The sequence below is a fragment of the Hesperophylax consimilis genome, chromosome 24 (assembly GCF_061612785.1).
Source record: "Hesperophylax consimilis isolate HC1 chromosome 24, BYU_Hcon_1.0, whole genome shotgun sequence".
NCBI lineage: Eukaryota > Metazoa > Arthropoda > Insecta > Trichoptera > Limnephilidae > Hesperophylax > Hesperophylax consimilis.
The window spans coordinates 2903016-2927688 of record NC_142859.1 but is presented as its reverse complement, the minus strand read 5'-3'; the positions used below and the strand labels follow the sequence as shown (position 1 = coordinate 2927688).

Genomic DNA, 24673 nt, shown 5'->3' with positions numbered 1-24673 from the left:
TGGAAAGCAGTCATCACTTTTTGGTTCGATATTTTAATTGAATAATAAAACGAAGTTAATTAAAAACCGTACTATTGTTTTAATTTGTTATGAGTAGTTATACTAACGGATGTAGTTGTGGATGATAATGGCGAAAGTCTGGAAAAACCTGGTTTTAATCTAGATATTTTTAATGCCTCTAGTCAAAGCCCAATATTCTGATGGATCATCATCATCATCACTTTTGGCTCTACAACCCCTGGTGGGTCTTGGCCTCCTCAAGAGTCTTCCTCCACTCATCTCGGTCCCGCGCCAGCTCTTTCCAGTTTCGAAGCTCCAAGGCAGACAAATCATTGAGGACGTTGTCGCTCCATCTTAACCTTGGCCTTCCCAGGCTCCTTCTCCCTATCGGTCTTGAGCTCAGCAGGGACTTTGGTTCTTGGTGCTCGGTCATTCTCTCCACATGACCTAGCCACCAAAGTTTTCCCAGTTTTATGAACTTTGTGACGTTTAGCTCCTTAAACAGAGTATAGAGCTCATTGTTATAACGTCTGCGCCAAAATCCATTTTCTAGAACCGGTCCGAAAATGCGCCTCAAAATTTTCTTTTCAAAAACGTCCAGTGCTCGCTCATTCTTCTTAGTTAGAACCCACGTCTTGGCTGCGTACGTAAGCACTGGTCTAATTAGTGTTTTGTATACTAATACCTTGGTGGTTCTGGAAAGCAGTCTGGATTTTATTCGTTTTTGTAGGCGGAGATAGCAGCGGTTTGCATTCACGATGTGCATCTGGATCTCCTCTGTAGTGTTGTTATTGTTTGTTATCAGGGAGCCCAGGTATGTGAATCTTGTTACCGTTTCAAAATTTTGGCTTCCACATACGATAGATAGATATGTTGTTAAAATCAACTTTCTTAATAATGTATGTTTGCCCATGATTCTAAAAATGTATATTTTTATACCGGACACTACACAGTAAACAGTACTCATAGTAATGCGCAAACCTTGACGGCCTCCGTGGCCGAGAGGTAAGGGTCTCGACTAGCAATCTGAAGATCGTGGGTTCAAATCCCGACGTGGGCAAATAATTTTATTTGATGAATTTGTGTTGTTTTACAATAAATTCTTTTAAAATAATGTATGTTGGCAGCACATTCCAGAGTGGAAGATAACTCTCATTATCGCCTTTCGGAATTGAAACCGGCTATGATTAATGACCAGATGTGAATAGCCAAGTACTCCCTACCTTCCTCTTCCCATCTCGGAATTAAGTAAATTAAAATCGTTTATGATCACTAACATCTCACCTTCATTCTTAAATAATCAACATGGCTTCTTGAAAAATCGCTCTACAACTTAGTAAATAAGTAAATATGGGACGCTATTTATACAGATTACTCTAAAGCGATTGATCGTGTTAATCAATACATTCTTTTACAGATAGTCCTTCAAAATTCACAGCGACCATCTATAGATGGACTGCATCATATGTCATGAATCGGCACCAAATCACGGTTGTTAATGGTTTCGCATCTTGCTTAATGGATATGTGATAATGATAATGGAAATCATGCGTAATGCCCCAGGGGTCGCATCTCGAACCACTCTTATTTACTATTTACATAAATGATATGTATCTATGTTTTCAAAATAGTTACTTGGTGTTATTCGCGGATGATATGAAATTATTTAAACCTATTCAATCTTTAATAGATTTTACGGAATTACAAAGCGATCTTGATCATTTATGCCCTCACTGTGAATCAAATCCTAAAATATATCTAAGTTTTACTCGATTACGTTTACCATAAATAAAAATAAAATTATCTATCCTTAAAACTTGAACAATAAACTTCTACAATTTATGTCTAAATATAAAGATCTAGGTTTTTACTTAGACAGCAAATATCAAACAAATTAAATCAAAATCCTACAAGAATAACTAAAGTTTTCAAAAGTGCTAAGACTTTAGAAACATTATTCTGTTCACTGGTCAGAAATCCACTGGAGTATGCTTCTACAATATGGAGTCCTGAATATAAGGTATACGTAGATTTAATACTCGTAGAAAATTTACAGAATGAATTTTTGAAACATTTACTCAAGAAATAAAACAAAACTATAAATAAAATGTTAACTTTACCAAAAAGACGTACATTGTCAGATATATTGTTTCTAAATAATCTGCTAAATAATAAAATAGATTGTCCCGAATTTTTATCCGTCATTGCTTTAAATTTTCCATTGAGGCGTACCAAAGACTTTTTCATATAGAAAGCAACAACACGAATGCAGAAATTAACTCACAATCACTCGTACGATCCTATATATATTGGCCCACTATTTATAATAATCATTTTAAAACTATTCACAATTAACTATCTAACACTTTTATCAATAGTCAATTTCAATTTGTGAGCATCGTGTACTTATTGATTTAAAAAAATATATTTAAAATCAAACAACTCTCCACTTTCTTACTATTTAGCATTCTTTGTTAACGATACGTTAAGGACATACGTAATAAGTACTTTGTACCGAGTCATTCGTCCTATTCCAAAGATGGATGACAGCTCCAACCCGGCCAACTACCGCCCCATAGCGATCACATCTATTCTATTCAAGGTGATGGAACATGTGATCAACGAAAAACTGCTCACATACCTCTAGAAGAACAAAATTATTAACGACCGTCATTATGGATTCTGAAGGAACCGCTCGTGTGGTGATCTTCTCGCGTATGTGGCGCACGAGGGGGTGCTTGAAACATTACGTTGAGAATCAAACGGGTGCACTGAAAATTTCCGTGGCCTTCGACCGGGTTCGGCAGCGAAGACTTGTCAACAAACTGCCTTATTGCGGACATTCCGTATTCTTGTGTTGCTTATGGTTTCACCTTTTCCTCACACTCAATAAATGCTGGCATCCCATGGTGATCAATTCTGTCTCCGACCCTGTTTTTGTTGCACATCAATGTCCTTCTGCCATGTACATCAATTCATTGTTACGCGGATGACAGTACAGTCCACGATAGTTTTTTGTTTGACAAGCCACAAAGGTTACATAAGCTCCAACAGCTTGGTGGGCTTTGAAACAGAGAACGAACGGTTACCTCGAGAGGTTTTTCGGTTGGGGTAAGAATAACCTACTGCTCGTAACACATCCTTCAAATCATGATTATTTTGTCATTTATCTCAGGGGTCGATGTTTACACCGGCGCTAGGGGTGGTTGTGCTATTTTCCAGGTAAGTTTTATCTTAGAGATCATCGGTTGACGCCTGAGACACCCTCTACACCCGAAGGGTTCAGTGTACAGTCGCTCTCATAAAACTTAACCGTCGTTTAGATCTGAACGCTCGTGTGAAAGCTGTTCTATCGAAAGCGTTAGCCGAATGGGGGAGGAGGTTAAATTACAAATTACACGAGAATGCAGGAAAATTCAAAAACGACGTGTGAAGATTTCGGCTTTAAACAATTGAAGTATGCTGACTCGCCGTTTGACGAAAATGAGTCGATCGTGTAGATTGTGGAAAAGTTCTGTTCGATGGTGTAAAATTGCACCGCTATTTTTTTGTATAAATACGTCACAAGAGTCCAAACTGCTCCAAACCATCTGGATCTAGTGGGATTATGGCATCTCCAATTAGTAAGTTGAGTGAAAAATATATTTATGTAAACGCAGGTTCTGAATGTATAAGTTTAATTATACATAAATTGTGCGTAGAATTATTTAACACCTTGCGATTGGTCGGCTCTGACAGATCTTAGAACCCTCCCTCGTAGGTTGGTCGACCGCATGCACTAAGAATGTGGGCAATTTTGCGAGATTTACTGCACGGGTTATCGCTGCGGTATATAAATAATTAATTCGAACTATTTTCTCATGTTTGTTTTCTTGCTAATTCTTGCTAATCAGGTCTTTGGGAATTTATGATTTCACACTTTCTCGTGTGGGATACCCAACCAGATTTCGATTGTTTTGGCGGGCTTTGAAAAATTCTAACAGATTTTAATGGCTACTCCGTTCTCCTTCCGTTCTTACTATCTCATAACATATCTGGATTCTCTTAAGCCTGTGGAATTCTTGCATAAATTTAAAAAATCTGATATTGAACGATTTTTTCTTTACTAGTATAAAAATATATATATCGTATCTCAAAAAAAATTATTTGTATTTTAAGGATTTACACTCCCAGTGCAGAGCTTATACTGTGGTACCCAGGGATAATAACCTATTCCGTGACTGAAACGGTATAGGCTTTGTTAATTATGCTGCATAAACAAAAGCTTATCTATTACTACAAAGTCATCAACAATACTGAAATGTGATAGACTTTGGAAATGATGTTGCACAAACAAAAGCTAGTCTATTACTACAAAGTCTTCAACAATACTGAAATGTGATAGACTTTGTAAATGATGTTGCACAAACAAAAGCTTGTCTATTACTACAAAGTCTTCAACAATATTAAAATGTAATAGACTTTGTAAATGATGTTGCACAAACAAAAGCTAGTCTATTACTACAAAGTAGTCAACATGACTGAAACGGTATAGGCATAGTAAATGATTTTTCACGAATAAAATCTAGTCTCCTACAAATACGTCACCGTGAATGAAAGATTATAGGCTTTGTAAGTGATTTTTTCACAAAAAACATACCATATTACAGTCGCCTCCATAGCTGAAATGGGATTTATGGATGATTTGGCACAACAAAACCAACTCCATGATATAAATTTTGGGGCGCTACGCTAAAGTACTTTAAGTAGTTGGCCAGCAGTGGCTACAGAAATTTATTAATCATTCTCTATTGTACATTTAGTTATCAAAATTCTCACACTTCTTCATTTTGTACATTTTCAGACATTATTAATGCTACCCTCGATGCCGTAAGGTTTCGAAATACTAATAAGCAATATCGAAACATTTCAGAAAAAAATACAAATTTATGTAGGAACACGTTATGAATTTTATACCGAAAAGTTTTGTTCTACGTACAAGTTTGCGGTTTCTAATAATTTTCGGAAAAAATCATTTTTTCTAATATTTACGACTGTTGAAGTCGTAAGTACCCAAATCATAGATTTGTGGCAATTTTATTAGGTATTAGATATAGTACATTCGTATATAGCTAACATAATAATATAGTAGTCGGCTTATATTAGGAATCTACCCTTCCGTTAGTAATCCGGGGCAAATGAATAATTCATATCATGATAATCAGCCTATATTGTATACGGAAAATGTTGTTCTTGTCCATAAATTTGATCCTTGAGCCCACGAATCACAGTAGTGTCAATGAATGGTCTGGTTTGCGTCTCGGCTAATTTGGTTTTCAAGTCCTTCTATATTGCCTATGTATATCTACATATTCCTATACATGTAAAGAAGAGTGTCTTTGACGGCAGGCGGGTGGCCTGGTTTTTTTTTGTATAATCTACATTTTTATTCCGAAAGTGATGAAATTTTGGACACTTGACCTTCAAAACAAGAGAAATGTCTGTATGAGATTTGACTTATACAGACAGTAAAGCCCGGGCTGAGCCTGGGACTTCAGCTAGTACTACATAAACTATGAACCCATTCATGACGAAGGTGCCATATGGACCTCGAAAAAGTGTTGGACCTCAATTAGTCACATCATGCCGATATATTAAAATGGCGATGCGAAATTCAGTTTGATGTAGTCTACAAGCATGTACGAACACGTTTGTCTTAGAGGCGCTCAGTTCGTTTGCATGTGCCGGCGTGGACAGACGTGTATAAACGGAGTTTGAAAAAAAGTGCAAATTTTTCAAAATGTCAAAGCGAGTGAAGTAAGTAATCCAATAAACTTATGTGTAGATTTGATTTTTTTTTCCAAAACCGTTTATGATCTGTAAAGAATGAAATTTACTAACTATTTATAGACATATTGTTACAAAAATAATCCTTATTGTATCAAAGAGAGTACTTTGAATTGAAGGTTTTGATTTTTGGCTCCATATGGACCTTTCGGCAGATCTCACTATACATAAATTGTAATTTTTCGCAGATTTCATTGTTTTTTCGTGTTTTTTAGGGGTCTGACTGTTGAAGAAGTGATGTTACTGCTTGAAGAACAATCGGATACGAATTTGGAGGATGATGAGGTAGTGGATGTGGATGTGTATGTGGAGCCGCCAAATGAGAGTGATTTGTCCGGAGCAGATTCAGCTGATGAAGATGACGGTGGAATAATTGCCAATATTTCTCGAGCGCAATTGTTTTCTAATTGCCAAATCGTAAATCGCCGTCGACACAAAAAGGGACAAGATACGCCCGATTATGATTCAGATCAAGAGAACCCTAATCTAGAGCATTTCGGAGACGAGCGTTTGGATTCAACTTTCAGTGACTTCGACATAAATTTATTCGACGCTTCAGCATCACACGGTCAAGCGTCTGCAAGCACTTCTTTCGAGCCTCCTTTGAAACGATGCCGTGTTAGTACTGGAGACAGAGTGAATGATCCCGCTGAACCACCTTATCGCATTCCAAAACGTATGCCTGGTCCGAAAACTATGTTTCAATGGAAGTCTAACGATGTGACGCCAATTGTTTCTAGCATATTTCCCGAAGGAAATTATACTGACGTAGCTGCTTTATCACCGGTGGAATTATTTGAACTAAATTTTGACAACGAAATGTACGAATTCATCGTTACAGAATCCAACAAATATCAGACCAAGCAAGACCCTGAAAATAGTCATAAAGTATCCACCTTTAACTGTTGGGGATATCAAAGCGTACATGGGTATACTTATAACATCGGGATTATGCCCGATTCCATCAACTCGATTGTACTGGAGCAGCTCTCGCCCTTTCTACAATAAGCAGATTGCGTCCACCATGTCTCGTGATAGATTTGAACAGATACACAAAATGATACACTTTGCTTCACCAAATCAGTTCAATAGTGCAGACCGGATGTGGAAGTTACGTCCATTTACAGATAGGCTTATTGAACGGTTTATGCGAAACTTCCACCCAGAAGAAAATTTAAGTTATGATGAATCGATGATTCCATACTATGGCCGCCATGGATGTAAGCAATACATAAAAGGCAAACCCATTCGATTCGGATATAAAGTGTGGAGCCTAAATACACCCTCCGGTTACTTGATCAATTTTGAGATCTACCAAGGCAGCAATCCCCGGATTCCAAAGGAGTATGGTGTTGTAGGCTTGAATGCTTCACCACTACTTATGTTGGTCGATCAATTGCCAGTGGAAAAGCGCGAATTGCCATATCACTTCTACTTTGATAATCTTTTTACGGGTATGCCATTGCTATACTATTTGCATTTTTATGGATACAATGGCACAGGTACAATTCGAGACAATCGGATTCCCAGTTCATCTCCTATCCCCAAGAAGAAGGCAACAATGTCAAAATACAACAAAGGTGTGCTTTCTCGAGGACATACTGAAAGTCCGCAGACATCATTTGGCAAGACCCCCATCTACGTTACTCAATGGGTTGATAACGCTGTTTGTTCTGTAGCTTCAACAAAATACGGAAAGAATCCATTGGATCTAGCAAGCCGTTACTCACGGAAGGAGCAAAAAAAGATCAGTATACAGAGGCCATATGCAATTCATCAATATAACACGAATATGGGCGGAACTGAGAGAATGGACCAAAACGTTGCATGTTATCGCATTACTGTTCGCCAACAGAAATGGTGGTGGTCCATTTTTACCTGGGCCATTGATGTAACCATTCAGAATTGCTGGCTTCTGAAGCGCAAAGCCACGGGCAATTTTAAATTGGGGCAGTTAGAATTCCGTGAAGAAATATCAAAGCATTACTGCGAGAAGTATTCTATCAAGAAATACTTCAAGGCACCCGACAAACTCACCAAAATAGGTCAAACGGCGATGCAGTATGATACCTACGTCCCCCATTATCCTGGGCCAATACCGATAACTGAGACTAATAAGGGAGGAAAACTGTCTTGTGCATCTTGTAAAAGCAAGCAGCGCATCCGTTGCATCACATGTAAGGTCGGACTATGCGTGAAATGCTTCGAGGACTATCACACTAAATAATGTTGTTGAAAATTACACTTTTTGAACAATAAAGATGAAAAAATGAAATTTCTGACTAGTTATTTGCCGAAAGATCCATATGGACCTCATCCTTCTCGAGGCTCCTGGGGGATGAGGAGACGATTTTTTCAAATTCCGAAAAAAACGTTCTTATTCTACTTTCAAAACCAACCACTCTGTGAATTTTCTGCGCGAAATTCGAAAAAAAAATAGTTCGTCATGAATGGGTTAGAACCCCATTCTTAAGAGAGTAAAGTTTGTTTGTATGTGTGTACCGCACAAGTATCCCATCTGCTCCCCACTGCCAGTGAGACAATGGTGCATCTTGAATTAGAATATTTTGTGAGGCTGGTTGGTAAGTATATGTAGCAACGATCTATTCACGGTACTCTATAAAGAAAATAACTATGAATATCAAAAAAGAATCCCAACATTCTTGAGTTTGGTTCTTGTAGTTTAAAAAATACCTAGAATATTTCATTTAACCACTACATCGTAACAAAAATGTCAACAAATTTATTTTCAAAATTATTATAAATAACCATGTATATTCTTCTCTCCACAATCAAAATCAATATCAATCACCGTCTTGTAGTTAAGAGCCTCTTCTCGTTGCATTTTTAAATATAGGTATTTTAGACGGCTTTGATTTTAAGAACATTCAACTTGCACAAAAAATCAACCCTCTCAAACAAAGTTTCTCTCTCTGGTTTCAATCCTGGGATTGGTTTGCAGCAATTTCATCAAATCTCCTCTTCCATTCTTCCCTGTCTTGTGTGGCGCTTTTGACTTCTGCATATGATGAGCAGCGCACGTCCACCAGCAGGTCCTCCAGGTACTCTCGGCGTGGGCGTCCCCTAGAGTTGGTCCCCTCGGTCATACCCTCCATTATGACACGCAAGAGGCCTTCGTGTCGTATAACATGGCCGATCCATCTTGCACGCCTTTCGGACAAGGTCCTAAGCAGGTGCCTTCCTCCTTTGATTCTTTGGAGAACCTCCTCATTTGTAATATGGTCTCTCCAGGAAATTCCTAACAGGACCACATCTCAAAAGCCTCTAGTCTCCGTTTATCTCTTTCGGATAGGCACCATGTTTCGCAGCCGTACATCAAGATACTCCATACATAGGTCTTGATGAGGAGTATTCTCAGTTTTAGGTTTATATTATCCGATTCTATTATTTTCGACCTTTTATTGAATGCAAGCCTAGCCTGATGTATACGGCTGTCGACCTCGCTCTTAGACCGACCGTCCCATGTTATTTTGCTCCCGAGGTAGACAAACTCCTTGGTGTTCTTTAGTGGAACTCCTGCCATCTCTACTCTCATCTGATGTTGCGTTCGGCCTACAGTCAGCAGCTTTGTTTTGTCTTTATTTATCTTTTTTTTTTTGTATTAGGCAATTCACCCTCATGTTGTAGTTGTTTTGAAGAATGCTTTACAATACTTAAAATGTATTAAAACTATAAAAAAAATTTTTTACTGAGAATTGAACCTTGCCACACATGAAGGTTCATTTCATGGAGTCGACATTCTACCATCCTCGCCAAATGCCAATCGGGTAGGACCGATATTTATTTTGTAAATTGACTCCTATAATGTCATCCGATTTCAAAGAAATGCCTATATGTCCGCGTGTGTGCACCAAACGTTGATAGAATGCATTGTCATGGACAACAAGTCTATCTGCTGAGTTTCAGCTATTTTAGCGAAGATATACCCTCCTCCTTAGGTATTTGAACCAAAATTATGTACTTCTTTAGTACTTCCCTTAATGCACCCCTAAAAGAACCTTTAATTGTGCAAACAAAATCTACTTATATTAATCTATTGAAAGAAAGTTTAAATAATGATATTTTCCGCCATTTTAATAGATCTTAACTTAATAATTACGATTATTATCCTCAAACTACCGTATTTTTGGCTGCTATCTTGTTTGTATTAGTAACGCAAATTTTTCATGCGAATTTATCACGGATAATATTGGTAATTTTAAATTTTAAATATGAGATCGATAAATAGGACGAAAGATAATCAGATCTCAGTAGCTCGGTGGTAGAATGTTGTTCCGGTAAGACAAAGTGCTGTGTTCGTTCCCCAGAGTTGCGACCGTTATCTTTTTTTGTCTTTGTCTTTTCTGTATCGTGTTTCGTTTAAATGAAAAATTATTTATATCGGAAGAAAGAAAGAAATAAAAAGATTAATTAATATGTCTTCTTCCCCAAAGATTAATTATTACATATCTGTTTAATAAATATTTCTGTTATAATGTTGAAATCGAGTTCTGATGTTATCTCTTACGCATTATGCATTCCTCAAAAAATCTCTCTATCTGCTAACAAAATATATATATATTTTTAATGAATGTGTGTGAATGATATTGAGTGGTGGATGGTAATTTCAATGGCTCTCTCGCCACTTCAACGAAGAGAGAGCTTACGTTACGACTTCTTCCTCGATAAGTTAGCAGAATTCTTACCTGAACAGACCATGCAATAATTAAAATAGCGTATTATCCAAGGTGGATATTTTCAGTTGCAAACTTACCAAATACAAGAGGTCCATAAAAGAATTTTTCTCAGATGGTTTGTGAATAATGTTATGTTTCTATTGTTTATATTTCTATTATGATTTTATTTATATCAACAACCTCTCTCCATGGCTATAAATGTATTGATAAATGTCAGTAATAAATGCCACTCAACCACTGACCGGTCAACCACTGACCGGTCAGTGGTTGAGTGGGCATAGCGCTTGGGTCTCACCCGAGCGCCGCGTGTTCGATTCCTCGGCTGGCTAAGTCCTCCATCACAACACAAGCAACATTTTCGGCTTTCTGTGGTGGTAGTAGGAGATTTTCAAACATTGTTGGGTTATTCGTAACCTGGGAATGTTTGTCTTTCTTTAAAAAAAAAAAAAAATTAAAAAAAATTAAATTATGTTTTGTTTTGTAAATTTTTCTTTTTATGTAATCTCTTGTTATGTCAAAAATTTTGAATTCGTATTCTTTTCTTAAAAAATTAAATTTCCTTATTCTTTATTATGCCTTCTCAGTAGAGGTAAAGTCACAAGGAGAAAATCCATAATTGGTTTTATTTTGGCTTTATACCTAATACTTATTTAGAAACTGAAATAAATGTAAATTGTCGATTTCCCGAAAATTAATAAATAAATAAGTTATGTATGTCTAGGTATGTCTTTTCTAACAACATGTATTTCTTTGCAGTGTGAAAACCGAGCTGCAGAACAGCGGCGCGCTATCTCGACTTTATATAGCCAACGCAGCGCGCAAGGACTCTGGCAACTACACGTGCTCGCTTGACGATGTGTCCGCCACCACCGTATCTGTGCACGTCCTCAGAGGTGACAATAATCTATAATGTATATTTGGATGTATGTATGTTTCACAAAAGTTCCGGTAAAATGAGAACTTTATGACACTTATGCTTGGTTCACGGTTCCCAGTCACTTCCCTGTGTTAAAGAATTCCCTTGGTACCTAAGCCACATATGGAGGGTGTTAAGATTTGTTTGGGCTTGATGAAGTCTTCAATAACAAACGCATGGTTATTTTGTTTACTGCATTTCACTTTATTTAATGTTACAAAGAGTTAAATTATTCCCGACCCAGGCGAAACACTTGTACTAAGGGCCTGTAGACCATAGTGACTGCTTGTTACTATTTTATAGGAGAGAAGAAGTGAAAAATCCAGTCGGCGAGGCTTTTTATAATCTAACCAAGTAACATACATTTACAAGCTAATTGTCAAAACAAACACTGTCAAAGAAAGCCAAATGATAAGCAAAACATCTGTTTTATCTTTTAGCCCTAGTTTTACCTCTGACCGCTAGGTGCTAGGCAGGAGCCTGTAAATTAACTGGTGGTGAACTTTGCTAATGGTTCGTACATTTTCAACAGAGGGTCTATAAAAAAGGAAAGCGAGAAAGAAACGAGTATGAAGGATGGGTTTCATGGATGGGATCTGGGGGTCATGTGTCCAAGAGTGACGGGTTTATGGATCCATTCTTTCCACTGCGGTACAAGGTGATAAGTCTGTCTGGAGAGATCAAAGGGTCTTCATCAACCGGCCTCTCCTAATCCTGTCCAAACTGGTCAAACAATATGGTCAAACCTCACCCCATGGACCCGTGTTAAGTCGTGTGACCTATATCAAAGGTTTACCGCCAAATTAAAGTAGAGTTGGCGGTAAACAGGGCTATTCTATTATCCTTGGAGTCATTTCACTCCAATCGAAACTGTTGAATTCACCAAAATGTGAGTAAAGGGATCATTTCATTAACGCTTGGTTTCCCGCTCTACCGCAAGAGTGTTTATTTTAGAAAAATGGTTCTTAACAATAACACTTTTAAAGGGTCCTGGAGCTATCGTGTCAGTAAAAAACGAAATAGAAAATTGACCATTTATATTATATCGTTTTGTGGCATAAGAAATTTGAGAAAGGGAAAAGAGAAAAGAAAAAGGATGAAAGAAAAATAAATTCATGTTTTTCCTTCAAGCCTATTCATAATTCCGGTTAGATAAAAAGTCTTAGTTTCAAATCTTACAACTGACTACTTTATCGTTTCTATCTTACATTATGTAATATATGACAGCCTCCGTAGTCGCGAGGTAAGGTTATCGACTAGAAAGCCAGAGGACGTGGGTTCAAATTCCGGCGCAAGTATATTCTATATAATTAATTTGTGTCATTTCACAATTTACTCATTTAAAATAATAAATAGTATTTGTGCGGTACGTTCTAGAGTGGAATATACTCAAAGTATTGCTCTGTTGTAAGAACACCATTCAGAATTACAACGTTGCTTTAAATGGCTTTGGCCGTATTTGGTGACCATATCTAAATACCCAAGTACTTCACCACTGTTTCCTTTCCCTTTTCCTTCCCTTCCCCACCATTTTTAGCCTTACAACATACCCAGATTTGGGATGCCATAGTCTCACTTGCTCCAGATGGTTGTGGGACTCTTGTGCGGCTTCATTACCATTATCTGTACTGTATCTTGTACCCTCTTGTTTTGCTATTTAAAACACGCCAAATTAAAAGGCGGAAAAAATAAAAAGGTCACATGAAAACCCCACCATACTATTTATTTGATCTGATATATTCTCAATACAAAACGGCTTTTCTGGAAGCGAAGTTTGTATACGACAACAAAAATTTAAGCCTAGCATAAATAAAATGTGTGCGAAAGTCATAAAATGATTAAATCGTTGAAAACATCAAAGTACTTACCTTCTTAATTTAATACGTTTCAATCTTACGTTTACGATAAAAACTTTTAAAGCTGGCTCAAAAGTTACTGGCTTAATCACAAATTTTCTGGATTTCTAAGAATCTCATATTTAACTTGGTCGTGAATAAAAAAAATATTTTTATAATTTGATGTCGTAAGATGATCTTAGGAAAAATAGCAATGAACAAAATAGCCTGAGAGGGCCGATGCGACTATAACTATCGACCACTTATATTTGGATTTCAAGCCAAAATACTTGACCAAACTGAAAATTTATTTTTTTAATCAAATCAAAAATAGCAAATATCTAGTACGGAAAAGTACTTATTTTTTATTTGTAATTCAAATTATAAAATATATGCCATTAAAAACGTAGATTTCTCGTGATTTTAGAGGCAATTTAGCAGTTTTTCGTGGGTTATGTCAATGTTGTGAAATCCAAATATTAGTACGTAGGTAATAGAATATTTTTATAGTAGTTTAAAAATAGATGTACAAGAGACTTAAAATGTTCATTTTTATAACTATTTGGTTTTATCTTCTTTGTAAACAGAAAGATATTATTAAAAATAGCATTTTGATGAGCATAATTTGAGCAAATTTTGAGGCAAAATTACGTCATGAAAAAAAGTTGAATTCTTCAATGGCATATTTTTTATAATTCAAGATAGAAATAAAAAAGCACATATTTCTACCTACTAAATATTTGCTATACATTTTAATAAAAAAATAACTTCACTATGGTTCAGTATTTTAGTTAAATATTTTTGACCTAAAATCCAAATTAAAATTTTGTATTAAAAAAACCCTTAACATTATTTAATTCATTAAAATATTCAATTTTAAACAAATTTAAAAATCGAACGAAAAGAATTTATTTTTTTATACAAAATCTGTTTTGTTTTTGTTTTTTAATCTAAAGTCATTTAGTCAGCAAAAAATATTTAACATATACAACGATGTCAGGTCTAATATATTGCACGGTGTTTTCTCAAAGCTTTATAACTCAGATGGAAACGAATCGGCGATCTTAAATTAGGTGTTTTTACCTAAATTCTAGTCAGAAAAGTTGTTTAAATATTGTGATCGCTTCAGACAAACGTCACATTTACATGTTTCTGCTTTTGGTACAGTTAGTAAAAATGACTATTATCTTGCAATGAATTAAAATAATCTTCAAACTAAAAACTTTTCTTCGTTATTTCTTCAAAGTTTGTGTCGTAAAGCCGTTTCGTCCATAAGCTACTTTAACTGTGCTATTTTGTCAGCCCCCCTTTTATAATAACTTTCTTATCCGAAGAAGGCACAAATTATAAATTAGCCTGCGGCGAGAAATCATACAACTTTCGCCGCTCTGTTGAGATGCTAAGTCGATTGGCGAAATGGTATAGGGTCCTTCAAAAGCAGAATTGTTAGTAAAATAAGGTCCTTCTTATCAAAGCCTTCTTTACGTTTCGAGTTTCGCGGCTTAGGAAAGCTTAGAAATGTTAAAATGGAAAATTACTTAAATGTGCGTCATATTTTGAATTCGAGGTTTAATGAAAGGAGAATTTATCGATGAATTACTTTAAGTATTGCCATGTTAAATGTAATACCACGGTTATGTTTTAAATCAGGACGACAGCGAAAATATATCACTCTAAAAAACGTTAAATTCATTTTTAATTTAAAATTTATTTCCAGAATGTTAGAGGACCTAAATTGGCTAACAGTGAAATAGATGCCGACACAATAATATTTATAATAAAATAATAAACAACCAATTGCCAGAATAATTTTAAAATAAAATTTTGTACAAAAGAGACATTCACAAATATAATAGAAGAACGTGCAACAAAATAAGCCAAAATACAAAATCGTTTAATTTATTTATTTAACGCCCAGAGGGCTTTTACATGGTTGGTAGTATAATTTTAATGTGACAGATACTTTGAAAAATAAAAATAAGAATAAAATTACATTTGATAAAAGCTATGCAACTAGTCATACAAACACAAGAAACAAAAACAGAAAATTACAGCTATTTGTAGGTTTACATGATGTGTTTAATGTACAAAGAAATGCAATGTTATAATGCGCTGCCGAGAACCATAAATCACCAATTTATATATTCAAGCTGGATTGTACGAGCCATATTAATAAAAAATTAAATGCAGTGCCTTGACCGGTCAGTGGTTGAGTGGGCATAGCGCTTGGGTCTCACCCGAGCGTCGCGTGTTCGATTCCTCGGCTGGCTAAGTCCTCCATCACAACACAAGCAACATTTTCGGCTTTCTGTGATGGTAGTAGGAGATTTTCAAACATTGTTGGGTTATTCGTAACCCTGGAATGTTTGTCTTTCTTTAAAAAAAAAAAAAAAAAAAATTTGTAGGTTTACATGATGTGTTTAATGTACAAAGAAATGCAATGTTATAATGTGCTGCCGAGAACCATAAATCACCAATTTATATATTCAAGCTGGATTGTACGAGCCATATTAATAAAAAATTAAATGCAGTGCCTTGACCGGTCAGTGGTTGAGTGGGCATAGCGCTTGGGTCTCACCCGAGCGTCGCGTGTTCGATTCCTCGGCTGGCTAAGTCCTCCATCACAACACAAGCAACATTTTCGGCTTTCTGTGATGGTAGTAGGAGATTTTCAAACATTGTTGGGTTATTCGTAACCCTGGAATGTTTGTCTTTCTTTTAAAAAAAAAAAAAAAAAAAAAATTTAAAAATTAATTTAAAAAGTGTATGTACGTAATTAATAAAAAATTTGAAATTTGTAAAAATTATTTAAATAAATAAGAAAATAATAACATTTTGTTAACTTAACTAAAAACGAACACCATAATAAATACATTATAATATTATTAAAGTACTGTCATGTAAAGTCTGGATGCTGTAAAATGAGATCCCTGAGGCGTATGTGTGGTAAAATCACGTATGAGCGTGTGAGAAATGCGTAGATTCGCAAATAATGAAAGGCTGAGTGAGTAAGATTAAGAAAGAGACGCTTTGATCGTTTGGGCATGTAGAGCGAATGAATGAAGGAAGGAGTGTAATGAGAATATATTATGTGAATGGAAAAAGTCCGGGACGCGCTAGGAAGATAACGTACGTTAGCCAAATTAATATGACACAAGAGTATATGTGAGACTGTATGAAAGTGAATGAAGAAAAGAATTCCAAAACAAAACGTGTTGCTTGGCGGTCCGTCTATTCTGCCTACAAGGGTAGGCTGAGAAATGGCGTGATGGTAAATTGCATTATGTTGTTCATTAAATTTAAAAAGAATTTTTTTTAAATATTTTCTTACGAAAACTTTTTATTGATTTTTAATGTTGTCTGGAAGTCAATAATTATATTAATTGCCTCCTTCTTATTCGTAACAAATTTATTTATACGCTTAAGGCGAAGCTTAATGCTGAATCACAATTTACGATTAATCTTTGTAACGAATTGGTTTACATTATGAATACCAAAAAATATGCTTCAGATAAATTGAAGGTTTTCCTATCGCTTCCCTTGAGTAGAATGCAAATAATTTTTTTAATTACTCAATAACAAATATGTATTTAAACTACTAAAATAAATATTTTTCAATAGAAATGTATGAACGCGTAAAAGAAACAACTTTTAAAAAATACAACATTATAGCTATGACTATCTATGACAGTTTAACTTTTTTGCTTTCTTATAAAATGTTTTACAAAATAATGAAAAACCTTTTCTTTTATTTTTATTTTTTTCCTTAGAATCAAGCGTTTCTAGACTCCGTTTGTCAAGCGATTTTAATGCCTATAACCTACATTCGTGACGATATAAGGCATACTAAGAATATACACATTTTTGGCTTGTAGCTTCTTCTTAAAAAGCTCTTTACGTAAAAGTGATACATGATGCAGTATACATAGGAGAATATCTGTATAGGAAATAATAACACTATTTATATGTAATCCGTTGTAAAATAGATCTATGAATACAAAAATATTAAACTGTGATTACAAGTATAGTAAGAATATTATGAAAAATATTTTTTTAAATAAATAAAACTATAACTAAATACGTAACAATCTTAGTAAAACATAACAGCAACATAAAATAAAATATTAACTAGAACAATAATTCATATAAGACAAATCACTAAAACTACATTACTAACAAATGCTTGCCATGTCTGGACAGTCCAGATCGGCACAGCGATGGAATCGTGAGTTTGCATTGCGTGTGATAAGGGTTTATCTAAAGCATCCATTTCCATAGAAAATTAATGGATTGTACGAGTAATACGTCCAGATGTCGTGACGCATTGCTTACGTAGCGTACGTCGCGCTAGTGTGTTATGACCTTTAGTTACTTACTTACTTATTTTCCTTACGTTGGGGTAGTTAATATGTGCTCCAATTTTTTTATTAATCCTGTTTTTTACGATTTTCTAACGTTAATTAACATGCAATAATAAATAAACATGTAAATACAAGCTTTCATGGTTTCCAAGTTCGAGTTACCGATTTTTTTTAGCGAATTGATGGGCTGTTACGTCGTAATCTTAATCACGTTAAGTTTATGGGCTGTTACGTCGTAATATTGATCACGTTAAGTATATGGGCTGCTACGTCGTAATATTGATCACGTTAAGTTTATGGGCTGTTACGTCGTAATATTGATCACGTTAAGTTTATGGGCTGTTACGTCGTAATATTGATCACGTTAAGTTTATGGGCTGTTACGTCGCAATTTTGATCACGTTCAGTTTATAGGCTGTTACGTCGTAATTTTGATCACATTAAGTTTATAGGCTGTTACGTCGTAATCTTGATCACATTAAGTTTATGGGCTGTTACGTCGTAATATTGATCACCTGAAGTTTATGGGCTGTTACGTCGTAATATTGATCACGTTAAATTTATGGGCTGTTTCGTCGTAATATTGATCACGTTAAGTTTATGGGCTGTTACGTCGTAATATTGATCACGTTAAGTTTAGGAGTTGATTTGAGAGACTTTTCTATTATATTTGATTCTGGTTTGTGGCAATTCAACATACTTTTGAAAAGAAAAATAAAGTCATTAAACGCCTCCACGGTTGAGGGGTTCTCGACTAGCAAGCCAAAGGTTGCGGGTTCAAATCCCAGCGTTCGCAAGAAAATTTATTTGATGAATTTGTTTCACAGTTTATTCATTAGAAATAATATATAATATATAGCGGCACTTTCCGGAGTGAAATATACACTCAGTATCGCCCTGGTGTAAGACCACCATTCAGAATTAAAAAGTTGCTTGAAATGGCTTTAGCCGTGTTTGGTGACCGGATCTGAATAGCCAAATACCACCATCAATAACTTTCTCTTCGCCATCTCCTTCCCTTCCTCACTACCTTCAATATACCCCGATTGGGGATGCCATAGTCTCACCGACTCCAGATCGTTGGAGCAGTTGGGACTCTTACGCGGTGTCCACATAAAAAAATATGAAAAAAAAGCCTATAAACCTAACAAAACTTAACCTATTTAACCTAGTTTTTTTCCATCACTTTTCATGACTATACATGACATTCAAGAGTCTGTTTAAGTGTGTTAAATTGCCACTGGCCTGTGTTGCCCGATGTTAACCTTTTAGAATGGGAAGTTGGTTATTTTTCGTGATATCAACATTAACACAAAACATAAAAAACGTCATGTAAATATAAAGGCGCACAATCGCAAATAAACTCATCGAAATAATACACATTTTCTTAAACATGAGAAATATATATAAAATAAAACAATTGAAAATAATATATTTCCACTTTGCCAATCAATTATAAAATATGGAATTATTGCTTGGGGAGAAGCAACAAACGCGGCTATCGATTCATTGGAAATCGCACAGAAAATTATCTTAAAGGTAATACTAAACATATTAATAACAGTTGTGACGTACTAGATATGCGCCTATTATACGTTGAAATACTACTTAACTAATTTTTCAACAAAAATCCAAATTTCAACATACACAAAATATCAAAACAGATTAGTTCATACAAGCTTTGGACAAAGACACCATCAATACCATGCTATAAAAGCTTTCAACACTTGAACATAAAATTGAGGAAAACAAAAATAAATTCATACCCAAAATTACAAAATGGATTAAAGAAAAAAAAAGACAATATTACCAAAATTTCGTAACATAAAATGATAAAACCTACACGTAACACACAAAACCAATATAATACACACATCACTCATAAACACACAACATATAATATAAATATACCGATTTTCACTTTTTTTCATTTAAAATTTATTTCACTTTAATTTTTAATCTATATCTATAGTTTAAATTTATCTTAATCTTATGTTTTTTTTCTTCATCAACATTATATATTTTTTCTTTAAACGTATTATGAATATTTTTGTATTATAAAATGGAGGCCTCAGCACGGGTAAGTCACCCAGTGAGGCCAACGTTACTAAATTGTACTAAGAAATGTAAAATATTGTACGAAAATATATATTTTTTTTAGCCGGAATAGTGATAAACTTGACTTATTACCATGGCAATTGTTTGTTTATTGTCTCGTCTTAAAACGATTTTAAGCCAGGCTCGAGGCCGACTTTACCAAACCAACGTTGAACAGGCGTGTAAGAATCTAATTAGTAAAACTGTATAACGCTATAGACGGTGGTGACCGAAGCTCACCAGCCCCAAGCACCACTCTTCAGAGAGCGCCGGGCCGAAGCTCACTCAAGACCACGCCCGGCATAATTATTCTTAATTGCTTATTTTATTTATTTCTAGATTTTCTCGTATCTCTTAAAGTTCATTGCATTCATGTAATTAATGATTATTTCATTCATTTTTAAGGCCCTCTTCTATTTCTTACAAATTGTTTTATTCACGTAATCACTGTTTATTTCTGATAAACCACTTATTCACAATTTTATTCATATTTCTCTCCTATATTTATACCCTCCCAACATCCTGGAATAAAAAATATTATTATTATATCATGGAAATAATGCGCAAAGAATACGCCAACAAGTACGATCAAAGATAATTAAAGATGAACTGGTGTAGTGAGTATCTTAATTTGAATTTAAATTTGATTCACCTTAAAAGGAATCTGGATTAATATGTCTTTGCTACAAGAATTTGTAAAAATGTTTTTGGTTATATAAACAGCAGCCTGAACGTTTTCTTGTGGAAACCCGGAAGAAAAATGTCAAATCTCGCAACTGGAACCTACGCTTTTAAAAGCACATGAGACATATTAGATGTTCGAAGAAAAATGAACGTATATAGGAAGCTGTCAACTACATTCCCGGTATCATTATTTATTGATTTAGTCCACTTAGAATTTTCTAGAAACTGTCACAAAAGTTTAGAAGTTTTCAAAATATTCACAAAAAAAACATTTACAAGGTTAGCTTGCTTAAAAAGTTTTCTATAAAATTTTAAGAAGAAATTTTGGTTAAATTAATAATACCCACAGATCGAGTGCAAATCTAAGGTTTAAATTATTTTTCATTTCGAATTAGGAATCGTAGAGGATAATATCGGCAAAGCGAGATAATTTAATATGTCAGGGGAGAATTAATGGTAATTGCTTTTAAATAGAGCTTTCACGGTTCGCTGGCTAAACCAGTTTCATTTGACCTTGAGTTCGTAGGTTTTAAAAGGCTTTTTATTTAACTGATTATTAGCTGAGTGGACAAATGCGTCTGGTTGTGGCGTAGTGGGTTCATTTCCCCTGCTAGCTAATCATCAACTAAGCATTATCATTTCAGATTAATATGTAGATCAGTTTTTCAAATATTGTAAGGTTATTCGTAAAATTGCCTATCGCCAGGTATTTTCGAGAATGTTTGTCCTTCTTTAAAAATAATATTTTTGAATTAAAAAAACTACGTGCAAAACAAAAGATTTCCTACACAAACTCACATATTGTTCCGTCTTTTCTGGAAGAAAAAACGGTTTTTATTTTATATATATTTTAAACTATTTTATTTTTAACCATCTGTACCGGTTTGAAAAGTACCCTTCCTTCATCGGGAGAACACTCGGCAATTGCTCCTAAACAACAAAGTTCTTTTTACTATGATACATCTATTTGAATATTTAATATCTTTAAAACTTTTTGTAATGTGAATGAAAGAGCAACTGTGCAAGCATTGTATCTCTCTTTTCTCTTAGATCTTTTAAAATATATATTTTTTTTATTTGACTTAGGATTGAACCTTCTTACCTGGGAACTGGAGTCGCTAACTCTACCAGAATCGCCGATTGCCGATCGGGTTGAACCGACTTTTATTTGTTTATATTAACTGTTGTAATGTCAACCGATTTCTTAAAAATGCTTAAATGTCCGCGTGTGAGTGCGTAATTGACACCAAAAATTGATTGAATGCATTGTCATCAACATCGCCATGTGCTTTTAGCTTGATTGGATGTCGGGAAGATATTAGCTTCCTAGAAATGCATTAATTCATTACCGAAAATGAGAGTAAATTTCTAATTAAAGGTATATCAAAATAGTGGATTTTTACTTTTTGAAGTTTCGTGAAAACAATGTATAGGTATATGTGTTGCGCAGCCAGCCTGAGTTTTTGCGATTTTTTTTGTGCGCTTTATGGACATACGACTTCTTACTTTACAGCAGTAAAAACGTCGATTTGAAATTAATTAAAGATTGTTTGTCTCTGAGGTGGAAGATCTGTTGTATCTGAAATGTAAGAGTTTTTCTCTGAATTGTAAGATTTGATGTATCTGATTTGTGAGGCTATTGTATCCGAATAGTAAGACCTACAGCTTCTAATTGATTTTATGAATCTGATTTAAAAGATTTATTTGATCGTAATTCGTAGCAAGATTAGAAAGACCTATGATAATCACTTTGTGGTTATTATGATTTTGATTAAAACAATAATTTGTTTGAAAAACACTGTATTGAGTAGGTGTGTAAAAATAAAAAAAATATTGACCGGTTTCGGTTCAACTGAACCTTCTCTGCCCTGAAGTTAATAATACAGCGCTGATATGAATTCATACTGTCCTGAAATAAATACCGCTCTGAACAAAACACAGTCCTGCGGAAGGCTCAGGTTGAACTTAAACCGGTTGGTGTTTGATTTTTTTCTGAATAAAGTGATTTTCAAGCCAAAGTATTCATTTTTATCTAAACTGTTAATTTCGTGGTTTCTGATTTGAAATATTTTGTTTTATCTCTATTGTAAGACTTGTTTGTTTTTCTTTTCAGGAGAAAACCCCCTGGCAATGCAGAGAGGTTGCGCTTCACTATTTATTCCACCCCTTCTTCTTCTAATGGCCAGCTGACAATTAATATCACTGGCTGATCACGGTTTCCAAAATCAATCAGTTTGGTGATATGAAAATATAAAAAAAATATTAATGGTGAATTTATTTAATAAACAAGTTCATGATTACATTGTGATGTACATACTATAAAAAATATAAGGTTGTTCTTATTTCCGTATAAAACGTATTTCTAACAGGCTTGATTCATTTACGCGTCCATAAATAATAACCGGTGTTTTCTGTCTTATATTAAACATTAACACATACATTTTCAATGTTTCTGTACCATATTAAACATTAACATGTTTTTTGTCTTATATTAAACATAAACATTGTGTTCTATCTTATTTAATATTAGAAAACAATGTTTATGTTTAAGACAAAAAACAATGTTTATGTTCAATATTAGATAAAATACACCGAATTTTATTGTTTAATACATTGAACTTGTTTTCTGTCTTATATTTTACATTAACACTGACATTTTCACAAAGAAGAAGTGCACGTGTTTCAATTTCTGAATGGCTTATATATTAGTAAACGGGCGTTACCGTGTCTCTGATTCTTAGTCTTACATTTTATATTGTTAGGTAAACCATTGATTCAGTTATTTCAACACCTTTTAAATGATTTCATAACTAATCAAATATATCATTGTTTATTAAACTTTGAAATCAGTATTTTTGGCTATAAAATTAGTGAATTAAATGCTGTAACTTTGTGCGCATAACTTTACTCAATTCAAAACCCAAAACTATTAAAACACAATCGTGACTTCATTAGGGCAGACATGAACTAAAAGAAGCATGTCTTTCTTGACAAAGGAGAGTTGTACTAAAACCGGTGTTCGTTGATATTAGAAAGTTGATATCCTCAAAGAAACAGTAGATTATTACTTTATTTTTTTATGATTAATCTGACAACACATCAATATAAGGCATTGAAAAACAATAAATAACATTACACACGTTGATAAAAGTCATTCAATACAACATTACACACTTTAATAGAAGACATCCAATACAACATTGCACACTTTAACTGAAAGCATTCAAAGAAACATTACACACTTTAATAAAAGACATCCAATTCAACATTGCGCGCTTTAACTGAAGGTACTCAATGCAACATTACACACTTTAATAGAAGACATTCAATATGACATTGCACACTTCACCTGAAGGCATTCAATATAACATTTCCCAGTTTAATAGAAGGCATCCAAGTCAATACAACATAACGTAATTAAACAGAAGGTATTCAATGCAACATTACACACTTTAAATGAAGGCATTCAATACAACATTACACACTTTAATAGAAAACATCCAATACAACATTGCACACTTTAATTGAAATCATTCAACGAAACATTACACACTTAAACTGAAAGCATTCAACGAAACATTACACACTTTAATAAAAGATATCCAATTCAACATTGCGCAGTTTAACTGAAGGTACTCAATGCAACATAACACACTTTAATAGAAGACATTCAATATAACATTGCACACTTTACCTGAAGGCATTCAATACAACATTTCCCAGTTTAATAGAAGGCATCCAAGTCGATACAACATAACATAATAAAACAGAGGGCATTCAATACAACATTACACACTTTAATAGAAGACGTCCAATACAACATTGCACACTATAACTGAAGGCATTCAATACCACACTACACACTTTAATAGAAGACATCCAATACAACATTGCACACTTTAACTGAAGTCATTCACTACAACATTACACACTTTAATAGAAGACATCCAATACAACATTACACATTTTACCTGAAAGCATTCATTACAACATTACGCACTTTAGTATGAAGGAAGAGGGGGAGCTAGGAGAAAGAGTGAGAGGTGCAATTTTTTGCCCATGGTTATAAAGAGTGACTTTAAAATGTGGTTGAATCGGTTAAAGGGTCTAGTGTCGTAGTATAGAAAAAAACATCCAGAAAATGAAAATTTATGGATGAAAAATTTTTTACATATATCTTATTAAAAATCTGTTTTTTTTCCTGTGCAGCATTCGCATTGTAAAGTAAGTTTGCTTTATTTTGCTGAACATACCGCG

The 24673-nt window shown here is 34.5% G+C and overlaps 1 protein-coding gene across 1 annotated transcript in view; it reads left to right on the top strand.

The window, feature by feature from the left end:
- The window catches only part of LOC149411814 (opioid-binding protein/cell adhesion molecule-like), a 159458-nt gene extending 136643 nt beyond the window's left edge, over window positions 1-22815 (top strand). The window contains exons 5-6 of the mRNA XM_089646247.1: window positions 11280-11416; window positions 22530-22815. Coding sequence (XP_089502373.1) covers window positions 11280-11416; window positions 22530-22606 — 214 coding nt within the window. The 3' untranslated portion in view covers window positions 22607-22815. The remainder of the gene's footprint in view (window positions 1-11279; window positions 11417-22529) is intronic.
- Window positions 22816-24673: the final 1858 nt, after the last annotated feature.